The following is a 24,025-nucleotide window of genomic DNA, read 5'->3' on the forward strand; positions in this document are numbered from 1 at the left end:
ATACAGTTTTTTAGAGTCGCTGCAGCTTACAATAGATTCTTCATATGACATTCTGGCTTCATTAATATACTTTTTTAAAATTCCTGTGTAGTTTTTGTGAGTTTGCAAGTCACGTGTATCACCTGTACGTTTATATTTTCGCCATAACTTTCTTTTGTGTCTTATAAGTGATATCAATTCACCGTTAATCCATGGCTTAAGTTTGTTCCTATAGTAAGTTTTTTTTGTAGTGTTGAGTCTTTTGTAGTTGTCAATGATGTTTATGAAATTATTCCAAACTTCTTCCGGATGTTCTAGACTTCCCAGTAATAACGGCCAATCAACATCACGCAATTGAAGAGAGAGGTTTTCAAAATTTGTTATTTCATGTATAACTGTATTTTCACTAAGATGATTATATTCCGTAATAAACTGTATGTTTGTCGTGATAACTACATGATCAGAATTGCCGACTGGAGTGCGAATCACCGGATCTGTAAGCAATTGGTCATCATTTGTAAAAATCAAATCTAACGTTGATGGCAAATTGTTTATTCTGAAACGAGTTGGATTGGTAATCAATTGGTGTAGATTAGAACTTTGAACAAAGTTTGTAAAAATGTTTCTCGCATTTGTTTGTTCATTGCTTATAATAGTCAAAGGCCAAGAGATATCGGCAAAATTGAAATCACCAAATAAGACAAGGTTTTCAAGGTTTGAAAGGTATTCCATTTTTTCAATCAGGATTCGGTCATCCTCTAGGACAGTACTACCTGGACGATATAGGCACGCCAAGTGAATAACAAGTGAATTAAGAGAAATTTTTAAACATAAAAGTTCAATGTTAGGTACAACAACATCCAGATGAGCAACAGAATTTCCAAACATCTAAAAACAAACTCGACACATTCGAAAGGAAAGTACTGAGGAGAATAATACTAGGACCTGTGAGGGAAAACGGAATCTTTAAAAGTCGATACAAAAACTTTATAAGTATACGTCCCTGTCAGACTTCATTAGAGTACAACGATTGCAATGGACCGGACATGTGATAAGAATGGGAGAGGATATGCTACCAAAAAGAGCACTGAATGCTAGAATGCAAGGAAAGAGACCGGTTGGAAAGCCACGAAAGCGCTGGGAAGACACAGTAAACAGCGACGCACAAGCCCTTTTAGGAGTCCGTGTATGGAGAAGAGCAGCCACAGACAGGCAAGGGTAAGGCAAGAGAAGACTACTTACCATTTTTCTTAATAGGCGTGATATAAAAAATTTTATGTTAATTCATGATGTCAATCGACTTTCATTATTTGCCAAAATATATTAATTAACAAACATATTACTACAGAGGTGTATAATCAATAAAAGAGATTATTTCATTCATAGGAGATTCTGACCAATAGAAAGCTACATAAATCTAAATTAAATCAATAATTTTTGATAATTTCACGTCGTCAAGTATATTACGTCAAATGCCCTTCGTTGCTATGAAAAAATACATTCAGTGGCATTAATGACAATAATTAATGTTTTAAAAATTATAAAAGTGATGAGTTTCAACCGTAAACTATTTATAACCACTGTGTGTTTAATTGTACTAATTTGTACTTGCATAAATGAATTACAGTAAAATTTTGGTTGTGAACAGTTTTATTCATGAAATAATCGCAACAAATTGCACTGGATCTCTAAAATTAATATAGAATTTTAGAGCTCTTGTACAATTACTACTAATAATTTAATAAGTTAAGGCTAAAAATGACAAATGTACGTACCTAATTAGGTACTAAATGGTATTTAATAGGTATAATAAAATATTGTAGGTATGAGATTTTTATAAAGAAATAAAAACTTTGTACTTAAAATTTATAAAATAATGTGTATTGCCGTTAAATGGAACCACTCTTACATACTCCATAACGACACCGCTTCGTTGTTCTTTTCCATCACATCACAAACAAAATGTGATGAAACGGTCTATGCGTCTATATTTGTTGTTAATATTCTGTAAACAATGCTGTGCGCATGCGTAATTGTACCAGTATAACAGCTTCGATAGCGAGAAGTGTTTTTTTTATTTCATGAATTTCAAATCTGTATTTAGTTGGAGAACCGGAGTAACGTACCATCAAATTTGTAGGATAACGTAGGTATTAAATCATATAAATATTAACTAACCAAAGGAAAAAAATCAAGTTGTAAGTAATTATTTTTCATGACCTCGATCATCATACAGGTTGAAATGTGGGGACACTTTTACAAAACCTTGCTTTTTGTAGGACAAATATTTATCGAATCGTCAAATTAACATACTTCATCCCTGCTACCCCTGATCTAAAACAAATGAAAATTTTCGTACAGGAAATTGTTGGGCGTCTCATCGAAATGAAGCTATTCAGGAAGATTCAGCTGAATTGTAATTATTTTTATATCAGGTATTTTTACTTCAAATTTTGAACGTAGGACCAGGATAACGTACCACGTAATTTGTTGGACAATGTGGGTTTTAAATTATATAAATATTAACTAATCAGCAGGAAAAAAAATCAAGTGGTTAGTAAATATTTTTCATGAACTCATTAATAATACAGGTTGGAAAGGGGAGACTCTTTGAAAATACCTTGCATTTTGTATGTCAAATATTTTTTCATCTAATTGAGATTAACTAATTACTAATTATCTTGAGAATTAACAGAAAAACCCAGTTAGTGATAAATTTTTGAGAATCGTCAAATCAACATATTTCATCCCGGCTACCCCTGTTAGCTACCACAAACCAAAAATTTTTAGGACAAAAGTTGGGCGTCTCGTCAGAATGAAGCTACTCAAGAAAATTAGCTTAGTAGGATTCCTGACTAAAACGGGTGAGGCACATACAGAATCTGCAACGTTCTTGTCAATCCAGAATTAACCTATTAAAAATGTTGTGAGATGGTTCTCCAAGTGTCAACAGAAGACGGGTTGATATACCGAATATAGGCTATTATTATGTAACATGTAACATAACATGTCCTAGTTCTTGTCTATAGTTACTAACAGTAGTATTTTAGAAAACGATTTTTACAAAATGTATATATTTTTTATAGAAAACCATATAATTTGTTTTAGAGTCATCACCAATATTTAAAAGATCAGCATATTATGGTAAGGCAGATGGTACACCCTTTAAGAATTGTAAGGAGATATTAGAATCTGGTAGGTACTACCTTTAAAATGAACATTCCTAAATATAATTCAGTTCTTAAACGTAACAATATTGAGATTAAATATGATAAACCTAAACTAAATATAATCTAGAACTTTCACAATAATAAATAATAATAATAATAATGTAATACTAGATCGGCTCTGGCAAGGTAAAGTCAAGCTGTGCTGATATTGTACTCTTAGTTTTTACTAAAAATAAGTGGTATTATTAAATAGTTTTTTTAAAATTAAAGTGTTTATCTACTAGATACCTACTACTATGTAAGTCATCTATACGTAATTATTATTTTATTATTGTGAAAAGAAAACGTCAAATAATAAATATACACCACCGTAAAATCATTTTGTGAGGTTAGCTAGCATGCGGTTGGTTTGTCACTTACCAGAGTCGGACTGAAGCTTTCGCCACCGCAGCTTAAAATGACTTCACACTATGTAAACACACCTTCCGATCCAACCACTCCAGTAAATCAAAGTTCGAATATCACAAACAGTTATGCATCAGCCGCTTCGCATTCTTTTCCGAGTAAGACCCAAGCAATTGTATTTAGTTGTATCGATAATGCTAAACTGTAGATAATTTCATGAAACAACATGGCTCTATAGAAGTACTCGGCGAAGTTGTAACAGCAGGGAGTCTTGTCTCTCCAGCAGAAAGACTAGTCTTGTCTGGTGTTTGCCCGTCAATTCCTCATCAAGTATGAGTTGAAGAATTACAGAATATCGGTTTAAGGCTTATTTCCCCAATAACATTTCTAAAAATTAGCTCGACTCTTCCCGAATATAGTCACATATTGAGCTTTCGGAGGCAAGTTTATATATGCCCTATAACATCATTAATTCCAGATTCTATTCTAATAAATTTCGACCTTACCTTACCGCATATTTTTGTCACAAGGTACACTCACCTGCTTAATTTGCAAAAATACAGGACAAATATCATCGAAATGCAATAACAGTTCAGTAACGGAATCAACTCATATTGATTCAAACAATGAAGTACCAAATCAAACAGCTCCAACAAGTATATTACACAAGGTACCAAACACTCAGCAGTCATCAAGTTATGCATTATCAAAACCGAGCATATCACCTACACCTACAAATCTCCATGACCAAGAAATTACCAATACTTCTCCTCATAGCAACACTTTCAATCAACCACATTCAGCAGCAATACCGTTTTCACAAACTTCGGAAGCAATATCCTCCAATCTATCAGCACCTCTTCCATTAGATACAACTGCAGAAAACTCTAATAAAACTGATACATTACCACAATTTTCCGAAACAACCATTTCAACCAATCTTACAAACAAAACTTCAAGCTCGACTTCTGTCACTACCAATGAGTCTGCTCCAGTAATTCCAAATGTAATAAAGCCACAACATCTAAGTGAAAACTCTAATAGCACTTGAGAAAACGCAAGTTCTTCCATAAAACGCATTATTGGTGAAATCGATACGCCTCCTTCAGACTCAGCAATTTCATCACAAAATTTGTTTGCAAAACCCAAATCCTCTAAACCAAAAAACCGCGCTCATCTAAAGTCCCATCTACACGGGAAACTCTTGAAAATTTTATTGATAGTCATACCCCTCCATTCGTTTTAAATTACCACCAATTGTCCTTACTGATTGATAATGCCCAAGGCTCCCCCGACACTATTAGCGTCGTTAAAGAATTTACAACTGATATGGCTGGTTTACTTCATCTTTTGCAAAGCAGCTCCAGCAACTCCATCAATATGCAAATGATTATCTACAAAAACTAAGTTTACAAAACTTCCAATGAAACTTTTGAACCATTTAGGGAAAGAGATTTCTGACTTAGAGAGTTATTCTTCTGTAGATAATTGCTCAGTATCATCTAACTCCGAATCCGTTAACAACATTCAACTAGATACTTCAATGGAACATTGATGGATTTTTCCATGGTCTCCCTATGCTACAGCTTCTTTTATCTGAATATTCTCCAGATATTATTTGGTTACAGGAGACAAACATAAAAACCAATCAGTTGTACAATTCAAAACATTTCCATTTTCTGATTCGGTCCAAGTTCGAGGCCCTCATAAATAAGTACCCCGACTACCATACAATCTACACATATGCCTCTAAGTCCGAAGACGGAGTGGGGGCATCAATCGTTTCTTCAGAAAACAATCTTCTTTTCCGTTTACCCCCAGCATTTAGCTCACATTCAGCTGAACTCTACGCCATATACCGTGCTGTGAAACTTCTTAACGAGCTTACACTCACAAAAGCCCTGATCATAACAGATTCCCTTAGCTCTCTAAACTCATTAAAACACATTTTTCTGAAACATTCTTTTGAAAAGTTGCTAAAATACTAGCTTTCCCAAGCTCATGGACATGGAAGAAGCGTCCAATATGTATGGGTTCCCTCACACGTCGGAATAACAGGAAATTAGGAAGCTAACAGGACTGCACGAGAGGCAATTTTAAGTGATTTTTCGGAGCCGATAGACAAGTGTGTTTCCAGTGACTTAAAAGCTTATTTTAAAAATAAAGTGTTGTGTTTGTGGCGAAATGAGTGGTCTGAATCTAATTCTAAGTCGAATAAAATCAAAAATAATGTCTCAGTAGTTTCCATCGTCGCGCAATAGACGGAAACAAATTGCGGTTGCGCGTTTAGATACGTCTAGAACATACCAGGTTAACGCACTCTTACCTTTTTACAAAGAGTAATCCACCTATATGTGATCAGTGTAACGTCCGATTAACAGTCGAACACTTTTTAATAATTTGTAGTAAATATGACCAAGAAAGACAGCGCTACAAGATCCCAAACGCTCTACCACTGGCTCTAGGTCAAAACTGTTCCTGTGACAATATAGTTAATTATCTAAAATCCATAAATATTTTGTACAACCTGTAGTTGTTTACTTTTGTTATTTATATTTTGTTCCGTCGCTAATAACCTTTTGGTGGATGCTACTTCTTTTTATAATAAAAAATAAAAAAAGAAAAAATAATATAATACGTCAGTATGCACTTTGAGCTAGACAAGTTCCGCATTCTAAATATGTCAAAGTAAAATTCCAGTCCGGAGGTTTCGAACTTTAAGATGGAAAGGCAATCATTGAAAATGATATGTACAAACACCACGGAATAAAAAAAAGCGCAAAATTGTATCCCATCAAACAAAACAAATGAAAAGCAAACTAATTTCGGAGTTTATACGAAGAATAGAACAGCTAAATCGACCTTATCTTAATGGTAAAATTAATGTATTAAATTTGTAAGCCTGTTCTTCGCTTAGCTATTCATTTGGTACAATAAATTGGTCAAAAATGGATAGTAAGAATACTTTTCACAAATGCATAAAAATATCATCCACGTAGTGCAGTAGACAGAACCATATTACGGCAGTATCTAGAGGGAAGAGGACTTATGGACTTAAGTGAGCAACTGGATAAAAAGTTTCTATTCTAAGAACCGATTTAAGACATCTACTTTATATCGCGCAAGTTACGCAGTAGAGGACACAACACCGCTTCAACTGAGGGAACAAGAAATGGTGATTAACCTCCGCATGGGCGACGTCTCAATGAGATTAGCCAAAAACATGTCGACAATACAGCTTCAAACTATTGACAGACATAAAGAAATATGTATCCCGGGAAAAAAGGATTCATACTTTTTATTCAGGATCAGATTTTTTAACTAAAAATTACCTGCAATATATCGTCAAATACCCTTAAGTCCAAAACGACAAAAATGCTGATATGGGTGTCCAGCCCAAGAAACGACCCTGCAACATTTTACCTGCTGCTGCAAGTCGTTTGCCGGAACTTATTATACATGGTGTAACAAAAATACAGGTCATGAATTTATTCACATATTGTGGGACCAAAAATAGTTCGATTGAACCTAACTTACCTTAGTACAAATAATGTGCACATAAAAAAAGTTACAGCACCTTGAAGTTATAAAATGAAAATTGATTTTTACCAATATATCGAAAACTATTAGAGCTTTTTTATTGAAAATGGACATGTGGCTTTATTAGGGCAGTAGTATGTTAACAAAAAATTATAGTGGAATTTGGAAACCCCTCAAAAATTTTATGGGGGTTTTGTTCCATTAAACCCCCCAAACTTTTGTATACGTTCCAATTTAATTACTATTATAGTACCATTAGTTAAACACAGTATTTTAAAAACTTTTTTGCCTCCTACTACTTTTTCGAAAAATCAGTTTTATCGAGATATTTTGAATATTTTTCAAATCCACCACATATTTGTATATGGTTAAGTACGATTATGCACACTTGGTAATATAAACCGGGAGATATAAACAGAACTTCAACCACGATTTTCTAAGTCCTGCCCTTTGCAATACTGGAAGGTTAGAAAAGGTACTTACAATTTATGGAAAAATCCACGGGTTTCCTGTGAAAGTTAGATTTTCCATAAGGAAAAAATGGGGAGTTGCGATGAATTTTTGAGTCCTGCCATATTCATAGAATGACAGGATACTATCAACTTTATGAAGAAAATTTTGTGGGCAGGAGGGTTGCAAAAGGACTAAGGGAGTATATGGATAAGTATACGAACGTGTAATGAAAATAATGAAATTTTTATAATTTTCTGACTCCTGCCAACTTAATTAATTAAACAAAATTATTTAAAAATGATCGAAAAAAAGGTTGGCATGACGTCTCCTAATGTTTAACAGCACTTGTCCCTTGGAAAATTCTGTGGAAAATTTTCACCCTGGTTCCGTGATTTTCTGAGTCATAAAATAAATTTTATTATAAAATAAATAATTTAAGTAGACATTATTCAAAATGACAGGATGTTTAGTTACACCTTTTTTACTAAACATAGTTAAAAAATGTGTAAGGAAATTCGTGGAAAGTTACACGATTTTCTGAGGCAGGATGGTTGTGTATTTATTTCGTATATAAAAATAAAATTTTAAGTCAGAAAAATTATTGCAGGTTATTATACAAATATATTCATATCACCACAATTTTCTGAGTTATGCCATGTCAGGTATGCTTAAAAAACACTAATCTAAAACTGGTTACAACGTGGCAGGATAACCGCAAAGATATTTTAATACATAAAAATTAATTTTTATATCGTTAAAAGAATCGTACGGTATTAAATATTAATTTCCTGAGTAATATCTCCGATTTTTACGTACCTTTAAAATCTAATACCAAACTGTAACATATTTCTTTTAAGCGATTAGATCATAATATTTGTATCTAAGTAAACGTAATAAAAGTAATAGGAAGAAAATCAATAATTTTACAATTAATTGGTTATAGTAGGGATTGTACCTATTATACAGGGTGTCCAGAAACTCTTCTAACAATACTCTTGCTTTAAGTCGGTAAATACACCGTATTTTTTAATTTTTTTCAATTTTTTTTTTAATTCAAAACACGAAAAATTTTGAAATTGATTTTTCTAGAAAACGGTGCGTCCTACCGACTTACAGCAAATGTACCGTTTAGTCCTAGAATACCTCACAATTTAATAATATAGTGTCAAAAATGCTTAAAAGTTAAAGACAAAAAAAGGTATGCCATAAAATAACCGTTGCCCTACCCAAAACGGACTCCTATGACCGGTACTAGAGATTTGCAATTGATGGAATCGATTTACATCTGGAAGATAAAAAGACGTACCAGCTTTTGTCTATCGAAATAGAAGCGTTCTGGAGATAAAAAAAATCTAATTACAAGGCGCCATCTTCAAAGAGCTCTAGCTTCCTTAGGAAACATTTTTGGATTATGTGAATTGTATAATATTATCTTAGGAAAATTAAAATTATCTTAGTAATCTTAAAATTATATACAGGGTGTTCTATTAAAAAAAAACAAGTTTATATCACCCTGTCAATACGGGTAGCCCTGTACGAGTATATTAGAAAATATTTTTAAATTATGATCCTCTTTTTGCCCTACGTTTTACCTAAATAACTTTTTTCGTATCTCTTACGACAAACGAGTAATTGGACTTTGTCACACTAATGCCCCACCCTGTATACGAAATAACTACAAAACCATCCTGCCTCTTTTTAAATAGACTTATATTGATTCTTGAAACATATGCAAAATGGCATGACTCAGAACATCGTGGAATTTTTTACGAATCTTCTTACAAATCTAGGACTCCTGCCGTCTTACAAGAACCGTTTAACCTTCCTGCCGAGTACCGAAAAAGCATTGATTGTATTTGAGTATTATAACTTTTTAAAGGCAGGACTCAGAAAATCACGGAATCAGGGTAAAAATTTTGCTCATAATTTTCCAAGGGAAAAGTATACTTAAACAGTAGAAGACGTCATGCCAACATTTTTTTTTATCATTTTGAAGTAAATATATTTAAAAATAAAAATGTATACCATTTTTATTCATTCAGTTGCGGTGCTAAACCAAAACTGTCTTAATTTTTACTCAGAACAGAGAGTGCAGCCAGCACTCTTATCGACGATTTCACCTCTTGTTAGAGGTTCATCAGAGACTACATAGGCTGCTTTTCTCTGGCCCAGGTAAAAATCTTCGACATATCCATCTCCCACCGCAACTGACGAGATGGTAGTAGGTGCCTAGCGGCATCTGCTAAATAAAAGACTAAGTTTTTCAACCTAATAAAAATATTTGTAAATTAAATATTTTTAAAAGATTTTTAATTGAAAAACTTTATTGGCAAATTTCCTGGTGACAACCTCCAAGGCTTCTACAATATGCAAGCCAAATGGATGCTGCAGTGAAGACTAAAGGGAAGGAATTCTACACTATGCAATTCACAACCCCCGTCTGCAGCGTGGTAAAGTTCCAACGGAAAATGGACCTAGTTACTCTATAGGAGTAATACTAATATAAAAATAAAAATGTATATCATTTTTATTCATTCAGTTGCGGTGCGAAACCAAAACTGTCTTAATTTTTACTCATGTAAAGATGGATATGTCGAAGATTTTTACCTGGGCCAGAGAAAAGCAGCCTATGCAGTTTCTGATGAACCTTTAACAAGAGGTGAAATCGTCGATAAGAGTGCTGGCTGCACTCTCTGTTCTGAGTAAAAATTAAGACAGTTTTGGTTTCGCACCGCAACTGAATGAATAAAAATGGTATACATTTTTATTTTTATATTAGTATTACTCCTATGGAGTAACTAGGTCCATTTTCCGTTGGAACTTTACCACGCTGCAGACGGGGGTTGTGAATTGCATAGTGTAGAATTCCTTGCCTTTAGTCTTCACTGCAGCATCCATTTGGCTTGCATATTGTAGAAGCCTTGGAGGTTGTCACCAGGAAATGGGCCAATAAAGTTTTTCAATTTAAAATCTTTTAAAAATATTTAATTTACAAATATTTTTATTAGGTTGAAAAACTTAGTCTTTTATTTAGCAGATGCCGCTAGGCACCTACTACCATCTCGTCAGTTGCGGTGGGAGATGGATATGTCGAAGATTTTTACCTGGGCCAGAGAAAAGCAGCCTATGCAGTCTCTGATGAACCTCTAACAAGAGGTGAAATCGTCGATAAGAGTGCTGGCTGCACTCTCCGTTCTGAGTAAAAATTAAGACAGTTTTGGTTTCGCACCGCAACTGAATGAATAAAAATGGTATACATTTTTATTTTTATATTAGTATTACTCCTATAGAGTAACTAGGTCCATTTTCCGTTGGAACTCTACCACGCTGCAGACGGGGGTTGTGAATTGCATAGTGTAGAATTCCTTCCCTTTAGTCTTCACTGCAGCATCCATTTGGCTTGCATATTGTAGAAGCCTTGGAGGTTGTCACCAGGAAATGGGCCAATAAAATTTTTCAATTAAAAATCTTTTAAAAATATTTAATTTACAAATATTTTTATTAGGTTGAAAAACTTAGTCTTTTAAATATATTTAATTTATTTAGTTGGCAGGACCCAGAAAATCATGAAAATTTCATTATTTTCCTTACATGTTTGTATACATATATACCCCTTTAGCCCGTTTGCAACCCTCCTGCCCAAAAAATTTTCTATATAAAATCCATAGTATCCTGTCATTGTCACGCATGTTTGCGTCTAATTCAAACAGATCACTTCTTATGTAAATATTATGATTACAAATTCCTTTTCAAGGAAATATTATAGTAAAACTTAGTAATTGTTCCTGGCTGATGTGAGATTGCACTTTCAGTTTGCTTCTGTATTTTATAAAATAAAATAAAATTAGAATTATGGTTTTGTTTGGAATAATTACTTGAGAATATTAATTATGATTGGGATCCAAAATAATGCCTAACCTAATCCTAATCACTGTAAAAACCTAATAACCGGTTTTTACTTTAAAAAGAAGAAACCGGTTATAACCGGGACAAAAAAACAACCGGTAAAACCGGTTATTGCGAAGTAAAAAACCGGTTTTAGGTTTAAACCGGTAGGTTTTTCCCATCCCTAGTGTGTACAAGTCACACAGTGTTTTTTCAATTCAATTTTAAATTCCTATACCTATATCCCTCATAATACACACAACCAAACTTATATTGAATCACCATGTATTTCAAAGTAATATTTATTTCTTTTGAAAAAAACTTGTTATTGTTGCGAAGAATAAATTTTTATATTGAAAATAAACAAATATTATAAGACAGTTAGATAGTACAGCTCGGTATGGTATAGGTTATTAGCTTCAGTTGCAAATTGAATGAAAATAAATAAACTAACAGTGGCGTCCAAAAACGAAAATATGAGTTATAGACTTACAACGGGGAACGATTATTGGTCTTGTAGAGCAAGTAATGTTCTCAGAGGTATATAACTGTAGAGCTAGGCGTAACACAGGGCGTTATGTCCAAAACCTATGCTAGGTAACAGGAAGTAGGAAAGCTCAAAATAAAGCAAGGGAAAGTCGCCAAAAAGTAATAACGGCTCGCCAAGATCGTTTAATTGTCAAATCAGCTGGAAAACATCCAACCATTTCTCACCTGCAGCTCCAAAGGCAGCTTTTGGAAGCTACAAGTGTAACTATTTTAGTTGAAACGATAAGAAGAAGACTTGGTGCAAAGAAGTATACATAAGGAGACAGTTATGGGTTCCGAAGTTATCCAGGCAGTATAAGATTGATCGCCTAAATTGGTGTCTTCACCACCAAAACCGGAACATTGAGAATTGACAAAATGTGCTATTTTCCGAAAAAGTCAGGACTTGTGTAAAATCAGATGAACCACGAAATCGTGTACTTAGCTGTTGAGGAAGACAAGCAAGAACGAAAACTCTCAGATCTGTTGACAAATATACAAGGGGAAGTAAAATGTTGTGAAGAGGTATTGGGACCCGTAAAAAAATTATTTAATTTTCATCCAATAAACTTTAACTACTCACAGGTATATTGATAACCTGTAGTTCGGCTCTGAAGAGGAGCAACAGGAAAAACTTATTTTTTTTGCATAATAAATGGACCTCCACATACCATTAGAGTGACTAGAGACATTATTGAAGCAGAAGGTATCCCTTGTTTGGAGTGGCCTGCTTGCTTACCCGAGCTTAATCCTATAGAGTATTTTTGGGATATTCTTAAAAGAAAAATGAGAGCTCGCCGGGATGATCCACAAAATACCGCACGGCTAGTACATAACAAGCTGTTCTTGAAGGATGGAGCAACCTACCACAACAAAATGTTGATAATTTGATTAGGAGCGTGCCTACGCAAACGTGCCTACAAAAGATAGTCTGGGCTGATTATCGGAGAATAGACCATTTTTGGGAAAAGTTATTTACCAGCAATTTTATTGCTGGAATCGAATCTTATGATTGTATATATTAATAATATAGGTATGCAAAGTCCTCAGATAGTGTGCTACTTTTTTTATAAACAAAATGGCGCCCGAAAATCGTGTTTTTTTCAATTATTGCTCTATAACTCCGAAGATTTTAACTTTACAACAAAAACACCCAAATAAAAATTCACCGTGATTATATTCTGCATAGAGACTTGTTTTTCCCGATCTGCTCCGACGAAAATTTTCCTCGGAAAATGCGGGTTTTCCCAACAAAATCTTTAACATTCAAATAAAGTTTTAGATTAGTAATTATTTACCAATAAATAAATAATTCGGTGACTTAAAAGCCTTCATGGTTTAGATTATAGTTCCAGAATCTGGTGAAAATTAAACGAATATTTTAGCAACAATTCAATTGTTAATTAATAATTTACAGTCGCAATGATAACCAAAATAATTATGATACACTGATCAAACTTTGAAATCTTATAAATAGTCCTGTCGCCAGGGGGGGTACAACGGCCTCGTTAATTCAGATGGACTTACCCAAATTTTTTTTATGTATTTTGACCCGTAGAACACGAATTTTTTGGGTAACAGTTGATCCGGATGTCGATAAGATTGTTATAGACCAAGAACTTGAGGAATCAAATAACAGCGATTTTTGGCAAAACAAAACAATATTTTGTATTTTTTGGGTCATTTTAAGCAAAAAATATTTCTACAAGTTTTTTAGTAGGATGCACAGTTTTCGAGATAAACGCGGTTGAACTTTCAAAAAATCGAAAAACTGCAATTTTTAAACCCGAATAACTTTTGATTAAAAAATAAAATAGCAATTCTGCTTAGCGCCTTTGAAAGTTCAAGTCAAATTATGTCGGTTTTGATTATTTGCATTGCTAAAAATTTATTGTGTTATTGCTAAACAAAGCTACAAACAACTAGTGCGTGAGTGATGTTTCTATGATTTCTCATTTAAAATCGAACGAGTAGGTAGAATAGGTACTAGTGCAATCAAGACTATTTCTACGTTACATGCGTTAAAACGCATGTAAAAGCACGGGAAACCCTACGTGTTTATAGCTTTGTTAAACAATAAAAAAATAAATTTTTACCAATGCAAATAATCAAAACCGATATAATTTGACTTAAACTTTCAAATGCGGTAAGCAGACTTGCTATTTTATTTTTTAATCAAAAGTTATTCGGGTTCAAAAATTGCAATTTTTCGATTTTTTTAAAGTTCAACCGCGTTTATCTCGAAAACTGTGCATCCTACGAAAAAACTTGTAGAAATATTTTTTACTTAAAATGGCCCAAAAAATACAAAATATTGTTTTGTTTTGCCAAAAATCGCTGTTATTTGATTCCTCAAGTTCTTGGTCTATAACAATCTTATCGACATCCGGATCAACTGTTACCCAAAAAATTCGTGTTCTACGGGTCAAAATACATAAAAAAAACTTGAGTAAGTCCATCTGAATTAACGAGGCCGTTGTACCCCCCCTGGCGACAGGACTAAAAGATGAGATGCCTATTTAACATTTTGTCGACAAAATATAAATTTTTTATTTTTTTGCATAATCGTTAAATGTTAAAAAAAATAGTTATAAACAAATTAACGTTTCTCAGAAAGTTTTTATTATATTATAATTTTAAGAAATAGCTAAAATGCGCATTTCAAATATCTTGAAAATGAATGCCTTAATACTTTTTTGCAACCATTTGCAAAAAAGTTATGAAACAGCAAAGTAAACATACGATTACTACGGTATTTATATATTTTTTTAATTCTTTCAAAGCGTAGAAGTGAGTTTAAAGTACAAGCTAATTATTTATAAAAAAATATCGATTATCAGCTTAATGGTTATATTTTAATTAAAGATTATAAATATATTTTTTTGTAACTTACACGCGCGAAAGTAGAATAATACAGTACCGTAGCTACCCGCCCACATACACAACTCGCGAGAGTTTAAGCGTGTCAGTCGCTTCAAGTGAACATTTTATCTCCGGCTCTGTATCAAGACTACTTTCGCGCTAAAAATTACAAAAAAAAGTATTTTTAATCTTTGATTAAAATATAACCATTGCACTAATTTTTGACATTCTTTGTGAGTAATTAGATTGTACCATAGACTCACTTTTAAGCTTTAAAACAATGAAAACAAATTATAAACAACGGAGAATTCGTATATTTACTTTGTTGTTTCATAACTTTTTTGCAAAAGGTTGGAAAATTTTTTTAAAGCATTCATTTTCAAGACCCATGAAATACGCATTTTAAGTATTTTTTAAAATTAGAATATAATAAACAATTTCTGAGAAATGTTAATTTGTTTATATCAATTTTTTTTAAACATTTAAAGATTATGCAAAAAAGTAAAAAATTTATATTTTGTCGACAAAATATTAAATAGGCATCACACCTTTATATTCTTTCTAAGCTTGATCATTGTCTCATGATTATTTTGGTTGTTATTGCGACTGTAAATTGTTAATTTACAATTGAATTGTTTGCTAAAATATTCGTTTCATTTTCACCGGCTTCTGAATTTATAATCTATAACAAGAAAGCTTTTATTTCACCAAGCTATATAATTATTGATAAATAATTACTGGCCCAAAAAATTTATTTGAAAATTCCACACCTGTAATTTTGAACCAATCAAAATACGTTATTTTGACAGATCACCATGGCAACGGAGGTATTTTATCGGAAATTTTTTGCTCGTGGGGTACCCAACAGCGAATTATAGTGGACATTTTTTGACGTTTACAATAACAGAACATTTTTGACAGACTGGTTTTATTTGTTTACATAATTTAAAATAAAACGCCAAAAAATAATTTTCTATCACTTGTAGTTACTCAAAACTTATGTAAAATTGAAGAATATACTATTTTCTATCTTGAAATGGTATTCCCATGCAACTACAATGAGTAGAAATTACGAATTTGAAAGCCTAAATAATTGCTGACAAAGCTATGGCGCGCTATTAATCTGTTCATGCAGCTTTGGATTTTCAAAGGCAAATTTGGTGTGGAATTTTCTTACCGAATACCACGCGAAGTCAAATTAATATCCGGAAATTTTTTTTTGATCATGAATATTTTTAGAAAATTTCCGGAAATAATTTGACCTCTAGTGGTATTACTAGTGAAAATTCGATATTTTGTTGGGAAACCCACATTTTCCGAGGAAAATTTTCGTCGGAGCAAATCGGGAAAAACATGTCTCTATGCAGAATTAAATTGGGGTGAATTTTTATTTGAGTGTTTTTTGTGTAAAGTTAAAATCTTCGGAGTTATAGAGCAATAATTGAAAAAAATACGATATGTCGGCGCCATTTTGTTTATAAAAAAAGTAGCACACTATATGCGGACTTTGCATACATATATTAATAATATATAGGCTCTTATAATTCGATTCCAGCAATTAAATTGCTGGTAAATAACCTTTCTTTGTACTTTACTAATTAGACCAGCGTATTATAACTATTTTTTTTTTCAAAATTTAAAGATTATCCAAAAAAAAAGAAAAATTTATATTTTGTCGATAAAATATTAAATAAGCATCCCATCTTCATAATCTTTATAAGTTTGATCAATGTATCATGATTATTTTGGTTATTATTGCGATCGTAATTTGTTAATTAACAATTGAATTGTTGCTAAAATATTCGTTTAATTTTCACCGGCTTCTGGAATTACAATCTATACCAAGAAAGCTTTGATGTCACTATGTTATTTAATTATTGATTAATAATTACTTACCTAAAACTTTATTTGAAAATTAGAATTTTTGTTAGGAAAACCCGCATTTTCCGAGAAAAATTTTCGTCGGAGCAAATCGTGAGAAATATATCTCTATGCATAATTTAATTGCGGTGAATTTTTATTAAGGTATTTTTGTTGTAAAGTTAAAATCTTCGGAGTTATAGAGCAATAATTGAAGAAAATACGATTTGTCGGCGCCATTTTGTTTATAAAAAAAGTAGCACACTATCTGCGGACTTTGCATACCTATATTATTAATATATAGGATCCTATAATTCGATTCCAGTAATAAAATTGCTGGTAAATAACTTTTCCATGAATTTTGCTAATTAGCCCAGAGTATGAGGACTAAAGATGATAACACTGACTACGAAAAAAACAAAAATAAAATAAAATCAATTTAAACAATGTTAGTTTTACATTAGAAATTTTTATGCTATTTTTTATTAAAACAACTAGTTTCAATTTGTTTGTTAAGAGGATCGGAACGTATTTTCGGCTGCAATGCAATTCAAATGGGGATTCATTTTTTTCGAATCCTGAGAAAACTAATAAGTATTTTTAAAAAATTTAAACGCAGAATGAAAGATCACGTTATTAGCGAGGGCCGAAAGTCCCTGAGAACTTCTATAATGTTTATTTTAATAAGTTACAGGGGTGAAAATCTAAGAGAAAATTTAGTGTGATTTTTAATTTCAAATATATCGTTCAAAATAAAATTTATATTTATTTTAAGGGACTTTCGGCCCTCGGTAATAATTTAGTCTTTCATTCTGCGTTTAAAATTTTCAAAAATATTTATTGGCTTTTTCAGGATTTGAAAAAATAAACACAATGCCGTGGTAAAATTTTCCAAATCTATCTTTGTCTTACAACGCACTCAGCCGAATATAATATTGTCAGCATATATTGTCAGTCAGACACTGACAATCAGTGACAATTTTAAATATTTGACATTGCATCGGGAATATGTTGAGTTATTGATTAAATATTATTGAAATATAGTGTATTTGATAAATAATTGATTTAAGACGTGATTTATTGTGTACTATTTGTGGGAGATCCAAGCAGAGAATACATCAGGATAATATATTCTGTGATACAAGTATTTTGTTGTTAAAGATGTTCAAAATTGTAAGCTTTCCATAACAATATATTATTAAAAAATCACTTTAACACTTTTCTTTTTTTCTCGATTGAGTATTAGTCTTTGTTGTACAAATAAATTATTACAATCACTGAATACATAGTTAGTGAAAAAATTATCACATTTATAAACTGAATTAATAATTTCCAATTATAAAAATAACAGTTATCCAAGAACATTCAAAACCCATCTCTTGAAATTAATAATGACATTTTCAAGTAGAATGACATTCTAGTAATGTTTACATATCCATACCCGTGTGAAGTTTACTACGCGTAATTTGCCGTGTAAAGACAGAAAAAGTAGGGATACACGAAAAATATTTGCGAATTATGTACCCATAGCCTTAAATACATTATTGTTTTATTTATTTTTTTTGTATTTGTTATTAAATTGCTTTAAAATAAATATTGCTTGACTTCGTGTTTCGCTTTTTTAAATTCGCACGAAATAATAAGAAATATCAGGTGATTCCATATAAGTTTGGTTGCGTGTACCTATATTATTTATATATTAAATATTTTGTAATCATAGGTGTAAATATTTCTGGCATTTACGAAATACAACCAATTGGTTCCAATAAATTAATAAATGTAACATGTGATATGGAAACAAGAGGTGGTGGATGGACTGTAATACAGAGAAGAATTGACGGGTCTGTTGAGTTCTACAGAGGTTGGAGAGAGTATAAATTTGGGTTCGGAGATCTAAATGGAGAACTATGGCTAGGATTGGAGAGTATTTACCATTTGACAGGTAACCATTATCTAGATTAATTTAGCAAAATGATGCAGTTTAAGTGATCTAAATTTGTGCTAAATAATTTCAAATAAATTTAATTTGTTTCTTCTAAAATACAATGATAAAATAAAGGCATATAAATCTTTCTGTTTCTGTTCCTCTTTGGATATAAACCTCCCCCAATTCAATCCAGTGTTTTCTATTTCGCGCCACTTGTTTCCAGTTGTGTCATCCAAACTTCTTTTATCAGCACATCTCATTTGTGACCTTTCTCTGCTTCTTCTTCCTAACCACGGTCTCCATTGTTGTATTTCGTGATTCCATCTTTTATCAGTCGGGCATTGTGTCCTGCGAAGCTCCATTTTAATTTGGCAGCATGTTTTCCTAGATTTATTATTTTGGTTTTGCTTCTAATCCATTAATTTGTTTTTTTTTATCTATAAGCCTCACCCCAATCATTGATCTTTCCATGGCTCTTTGATAAAATAATTTGATTAATACTCTTTGATCGTCAAAAAAACAAACATGATTTTAAAAAAGCTAGCAGAGGACTTTCCATTTCTACGCTAATATCTCATTGGAAACTGCCCTAGTTTTGATGCTAGAAACCTTTATAAAAATCAAAAACTAAAGCTTCATTTTTTTGGTTATTTCATGTTGAAATATTGATTTGGAATTTGACAAAAAAAACGTATTATTCATGAGCTTCAACTTTGGTATTACCAAGTATATAGACTTCATAAGACACCATTTTTTTCGTTCTTTTATATGCTAAATTTTTACTGAGAATATTTTTTTTGACAAAATACTTACTTCTTGAGTTATTTGCGAAAAACTGCCTTAAAACGTGTTTTTTTTTTGTTGACAAATAATCTTTATCACTCGCAAATAAGTCGAAAATTAGTGACTTAGTTAAAACACATTTGCTTTTTTTTCTTATACAACAGGGCATTTTCGGCTATAAGATATGCTTATTATGCCCTAGGATATAACAAGTGTTTATGGTAACCTTATCCAAGGTAACATAAACAAAGAATATGCAAGTGAAAACTAAAAAGTATTAAGCTGTATAATTAAGAGGGTTATTTCGAATGAAGTTTCTCTTTTTTATTTTTTGTTACTATTTTTTTGAAAAACGTGTATAGGTATATAATTTTATCGCCAACCGTCACTAAAGTCATTCATTATTGTACTCATTTGCCCTCATTTTCGGCAGTAAAGTAACACTTTATTATACTGACAGAAGAATTTTATTTTACCTGCCGCGATTATTAATCGAATTAACCGAGATTAAATGTAAGTGGTCGATGGCAGTAATCGATTATTTATTTGAGTGAACTTGAAATTTATTTACTTTAATTATTAAAAATATTGTACAAAATTTACGTTACTGTTAACACGTTGACGGACAGAACGTCTATATACGTCTAATTTCCATTGATGTAATGTGACACAAAGTCTATAGACGTCATTTTTTAAAATAACGAATTGGGACAAAAAATCGGTAGATCTTTTGTCATATTACATCTACAGATGCATATGAAGTGTAACACGACACCCATGGTCGTCATCCACATGTTTACAAAAAATGTTAATAATCTTATTGTTTCCATAAACTATAAGCGCGAAAAGAAGTTCAGTAATTTCCCTATTCTAATTTGCACAATTCATATAGTGTCACAACACTTGCTTATACATTTTACGCACTGTCCGTCAACGTGTTAATTAAATTTATGCCAAAGAGTGAAATTCTGCATAGTCTGGGCTGATTATCGGAGAATAGGCCATTTTTGGGAAAAGTTATTTACCAGCAATTTTATTGCTGGAATCGAAGCTTATGATTATATATATTAATAATATAGGTATGCAAAGTCCGCAGATAGTGTGCTACTTTTTTTATTAACAAAATGGCGCCCCCAAATCGTGTTTTTTTCAATTTTTGCTCCATAACTCCGAACATTTTAACTTTACACCAAAAACACCCAAATAAAAATTCACCAAAATTAAATTCCGCATAAAGACATGTTTTTCTCGATCTGCTCCGACGAAAATTTTCCTCGGAAAATGCGAGTTTTCCCAACAAAATCTTTAAATTTCAAATAAAGTTTTAGATAAGTAATTATCTACCAATAATTAAATAACCAATTATCTATGGTAGGGGAGCAAATTATGCTAAATTTGCAGTCACTCGAGCGCTTTGGGGACCTATTGGGTTGTGAAGAGTAGGTCCTAAAACCAAAAAAAGTTAAGTAAAGTTTTCCACTTTAGCGGGCGCTTGCCATTTTTTAATTTAATTTTCCATTTCCAAGAATCGTTTTTTCCGATTATAACGCCATCTATCCATAATTCGAAAAAATGTTTCGAATAAAAGTTATTTATTTTCACGTAAGGAATCCAAATCTGCAATAAAAAATGAGGGCTCCTATTTAAGATTTTAAAGTAACCCCCCACCCCACCTCCGTAGGGGGTCGTGTTTGATGCCATTCTATAGATTTTTCAAAAATATTAAATAAGTGTATTTTGCAGTTTTTCGATCTGATATTCATTTCGCGAAATATCGCGGGATTCGTATTTAAAATATTAAATTTACCCCCACTCCTCTCCGTGGGAAGTCGTGTTTGGTATTACTCGATAGATTTTTAAAACATATTGAGCACATATTTTTTATTTTTTCGATCTGTCATTCATTTCGCGAAATATTCGTTTTTTTCTTGTGAAACTTTGGGACCCACCCAATTGCTTACGCCCGGCTCAAATCGTCAGATTTTTTAAATATACACTCTTTTGCATGTACTTAACTTACCTTATCTTAATCTGACAATTTCGAGTTTTTTTAAGGATAGATTTTTTTTTGGGCCCCCTTGACGAACTCCCCTGTGTTAAGAGCCAATATATGGTAGAGGTACATCTGCAGGGTACCAGGTTTCTCCCCATATGATAATCTGACGCGCTCGAGTAACTGCAAAAATCCCCGCTTGGGCTCCCCTACCACTACCAATAATAAAATATGCCAAGTCCCACACCCAGAAAAGGTTCTGCCTCGTGGAATCTGGGGGAGACAAGAATTCGCTTAGTACACACAAAATGCACATCGGAACATATAACATCAGAACGATGAGGACAGAAGATAACCTAGAAGAGTTGCAAGAAGAACTTAAGACCATAAAATGGGACGTAGTAATCTTATGCGAGACAAGGCTTAAAGGCGATGAAACGACTCTACTAAAATCAGGGCACACTTTGTACCAATACAATTCAGGAAATAACCAAGGTATAGGAGGCGTAGGCTTTTTGGTACATAAAAGAATTGAAAACTTGGTAACTAAATTCCAAGCGATTTCTAATAGAGTTATCTTTCTGGTAATAAAACTAAATTGTAGATACAGCATTCAAATAATCCATTGTTATGCGCCAACTTCTTCTGCAGATGATGAAGAGGTAGAACAACTTTATGAATACATTACAAGAGCCAGAAACCTAGAAAAAACATATTACGTAATAATTACGGGAGATTTCAACGCTAAAATAGGAAAGAACGAAAACAACAACGACAACGAATATACTGGAAATTTTGGACTGGGAAGTAGAAATCACAGGGGAGATTATGCTCGCAAATTTCCTCAGCAAAGGAAAGCTATTCTGCTTAAACATATTATACAAGAAAAAGATGCAGAGAAAATGGACGTGGCACAGCCCAGACGGCAAAGTAAAAAATGAAATTGACTTTATACTCTCTCACTTTAAAAACATTGCTAAAGATGTTACTGTACTAAATTCTGTGGACACTGGTAGTGACCATCGATTAGTTAGGGTGCGAATAGGAGTAAATACGAAATTCGATAGAAGAAAATTATTAACACAGGATAAATTACCAAACATAGAAGCACTCAAAATGAGTCAAGAGGATTATCAAAGTGAACTAAAAAAGGAACTAGGACCTTTACCAGTATTCAACACGAAAGATATAAATGAAATAACACAAATATTAACGAATGACATAACATCAACTACAAAAAAGATCTGTGGTAAAAATAAAAATCCGAGAAAAACGAAACTTAAACAAACAACACTGGATTTAATGGAAGAAAGAAGAATAATATCTAAAGAATTACCAGAATATAAGGCTATCAACAATAAAGATAAAAAGAGCATAAGGTCAGACTTGCGGGCTTATAAAACAAAACAAATATTGCAAACCATCGAAAACAATAGAAACATGAGAGTATTGAAATCAAATTTAACTAAAGGAAAATCGAAGATAACTAAAATCAAAAACCAACAGAGGAATACGGTGAAGGAAAAAACTCAAATAATCAAGGAAATACAAACGTTCTACAAGAATCTTTATACATCCACTATACAGAACCCCGGAACAGACCATAGAACAATTCTAAACGTCGGCTCGGAAACTCTCCCCCCTAAAATAACTTCTTCGGAAAATAGACATGCCTTACAGCAAATGAAGAATAAAAAAGCTCCTGGCGAGGATCATATAACGTCTGAAATGTTAAAAATGGGTGGCAACACCGTTGTAGAGGTTGTGGAAGTCTTGCTGAATAGGTGTCTAATAGAGAAAAGAATACCCAATCTGTGGGAAAACGCCGAAATAATACTTTTACACAAGAAAAGAGACACTACTAATATTGAAAACTACAGGCCTATAAGTTTGTTGTCACATTTATACAAATTGCTAACAAGAATAATGTCCAACCGCATAACACAAAAACTTGATTTATATCAACCGGTTGAATAGGCGGGATTTCGAAAAGGGTTTGGTACTAACGATCACTTACAAGCCATCAGAACACTGGTAGAAAAAAACACAGAATATAATGTACCCTTACATATGGCATTTATTGACTTTCACAAGGCTTTCGATAGTATTGAGACCTGGTCCTTTTTGTCAGCCCTAAGGGATGCTCGAATAGACTCACGGTACACTACACTCATTAAAAACATTTATGAACAGGCCGCATTCCACATCAAAATCAATGAAAACCAAAAAACCGAAAAAATACGCTTTGATAAAGGTATTAGACAAGATGATACTATTTCACCAAAACTTTTTACCTTAGCATTGGAAAATGTATTCAAACAGCTCGACTGGGAGGAAAAAGGTCTAAACATTGATGATGTACGTTTGAGTCATTTGAGGTTTGCGGACAACATAGTATTATTCAGTACAGATATCAAGGAACTGGAGCAAATGATGAAGGAACTAAACCAGCAGTTAAATAAAATAGGTCTCAAAATGAATCTTCGGAAAAAAAATAATGAGTAATGTACAAACTAATCTTGTTATTGACAACGTCAGTCTAGACCACTATATATATCTTGGACATACCATTAAAATCGGTAAAGAAAACCAAACAGCCGAAATAAAAACACGCATACAATTGTCTTGGGCAGCTTTCGG

At 32.6% G+C, this 24,025-nt stretch overlaps 2 protein-coding genes across 18 annotated transcripts in view; one reads left to right on the top strand and one right to left on the bottom strand.

Annotated features, from left to right (window-relative positions):
• LOC114337883 (prominin-1) overlaps positions 1–24,025 on the bottom strand; it is a 940,102-nt gene that overhangs the window by 621,379 nt on the left and 294,698 nt on the right. The window lies entirely within an intron of this gene.
• The window catches only part of LOC126889875 (fibrinogen C domain-containing protein 1-B-like), a 50,836-nt gene that overhangs the window by 17,102 nt on the left and 9,709 nt on the right, over positions 1–24,025 (top strand). The window contains exons 3-4 of one of the 3 annotated variants that reach the window (XM_050658577.1): positions 3,088–3,174; positions 18,403–18,624. In XM_050658577.1, the coding sequence (XP_050514534.1) occupies positions 3,088–3,174; positions 18,403–18,624 (309 nt within the window). The remainder of the gene's footprint in view (positions 1–3,087; positions 3,175–18,402; positions 18,625–24,025) is intronic. The other 2 variants (XM_050658579.1, XM_050658578.1) reach the window with 2 other exon arrangements.

This window comes from Diabrotica virgifera, chromosome 8, assembly GCF_917563875.1.
Source record: "Diabrotica virgifera virgifera chromosome 8, PGI_DIABVI_V3a".
NCBI classification, from domain to species: Eukaryota; Metazoa; Arthropoda; class Insecta; order Coleoptera; family Chrysomelidae; genus Diabrotica; species Diabrotica virgifera.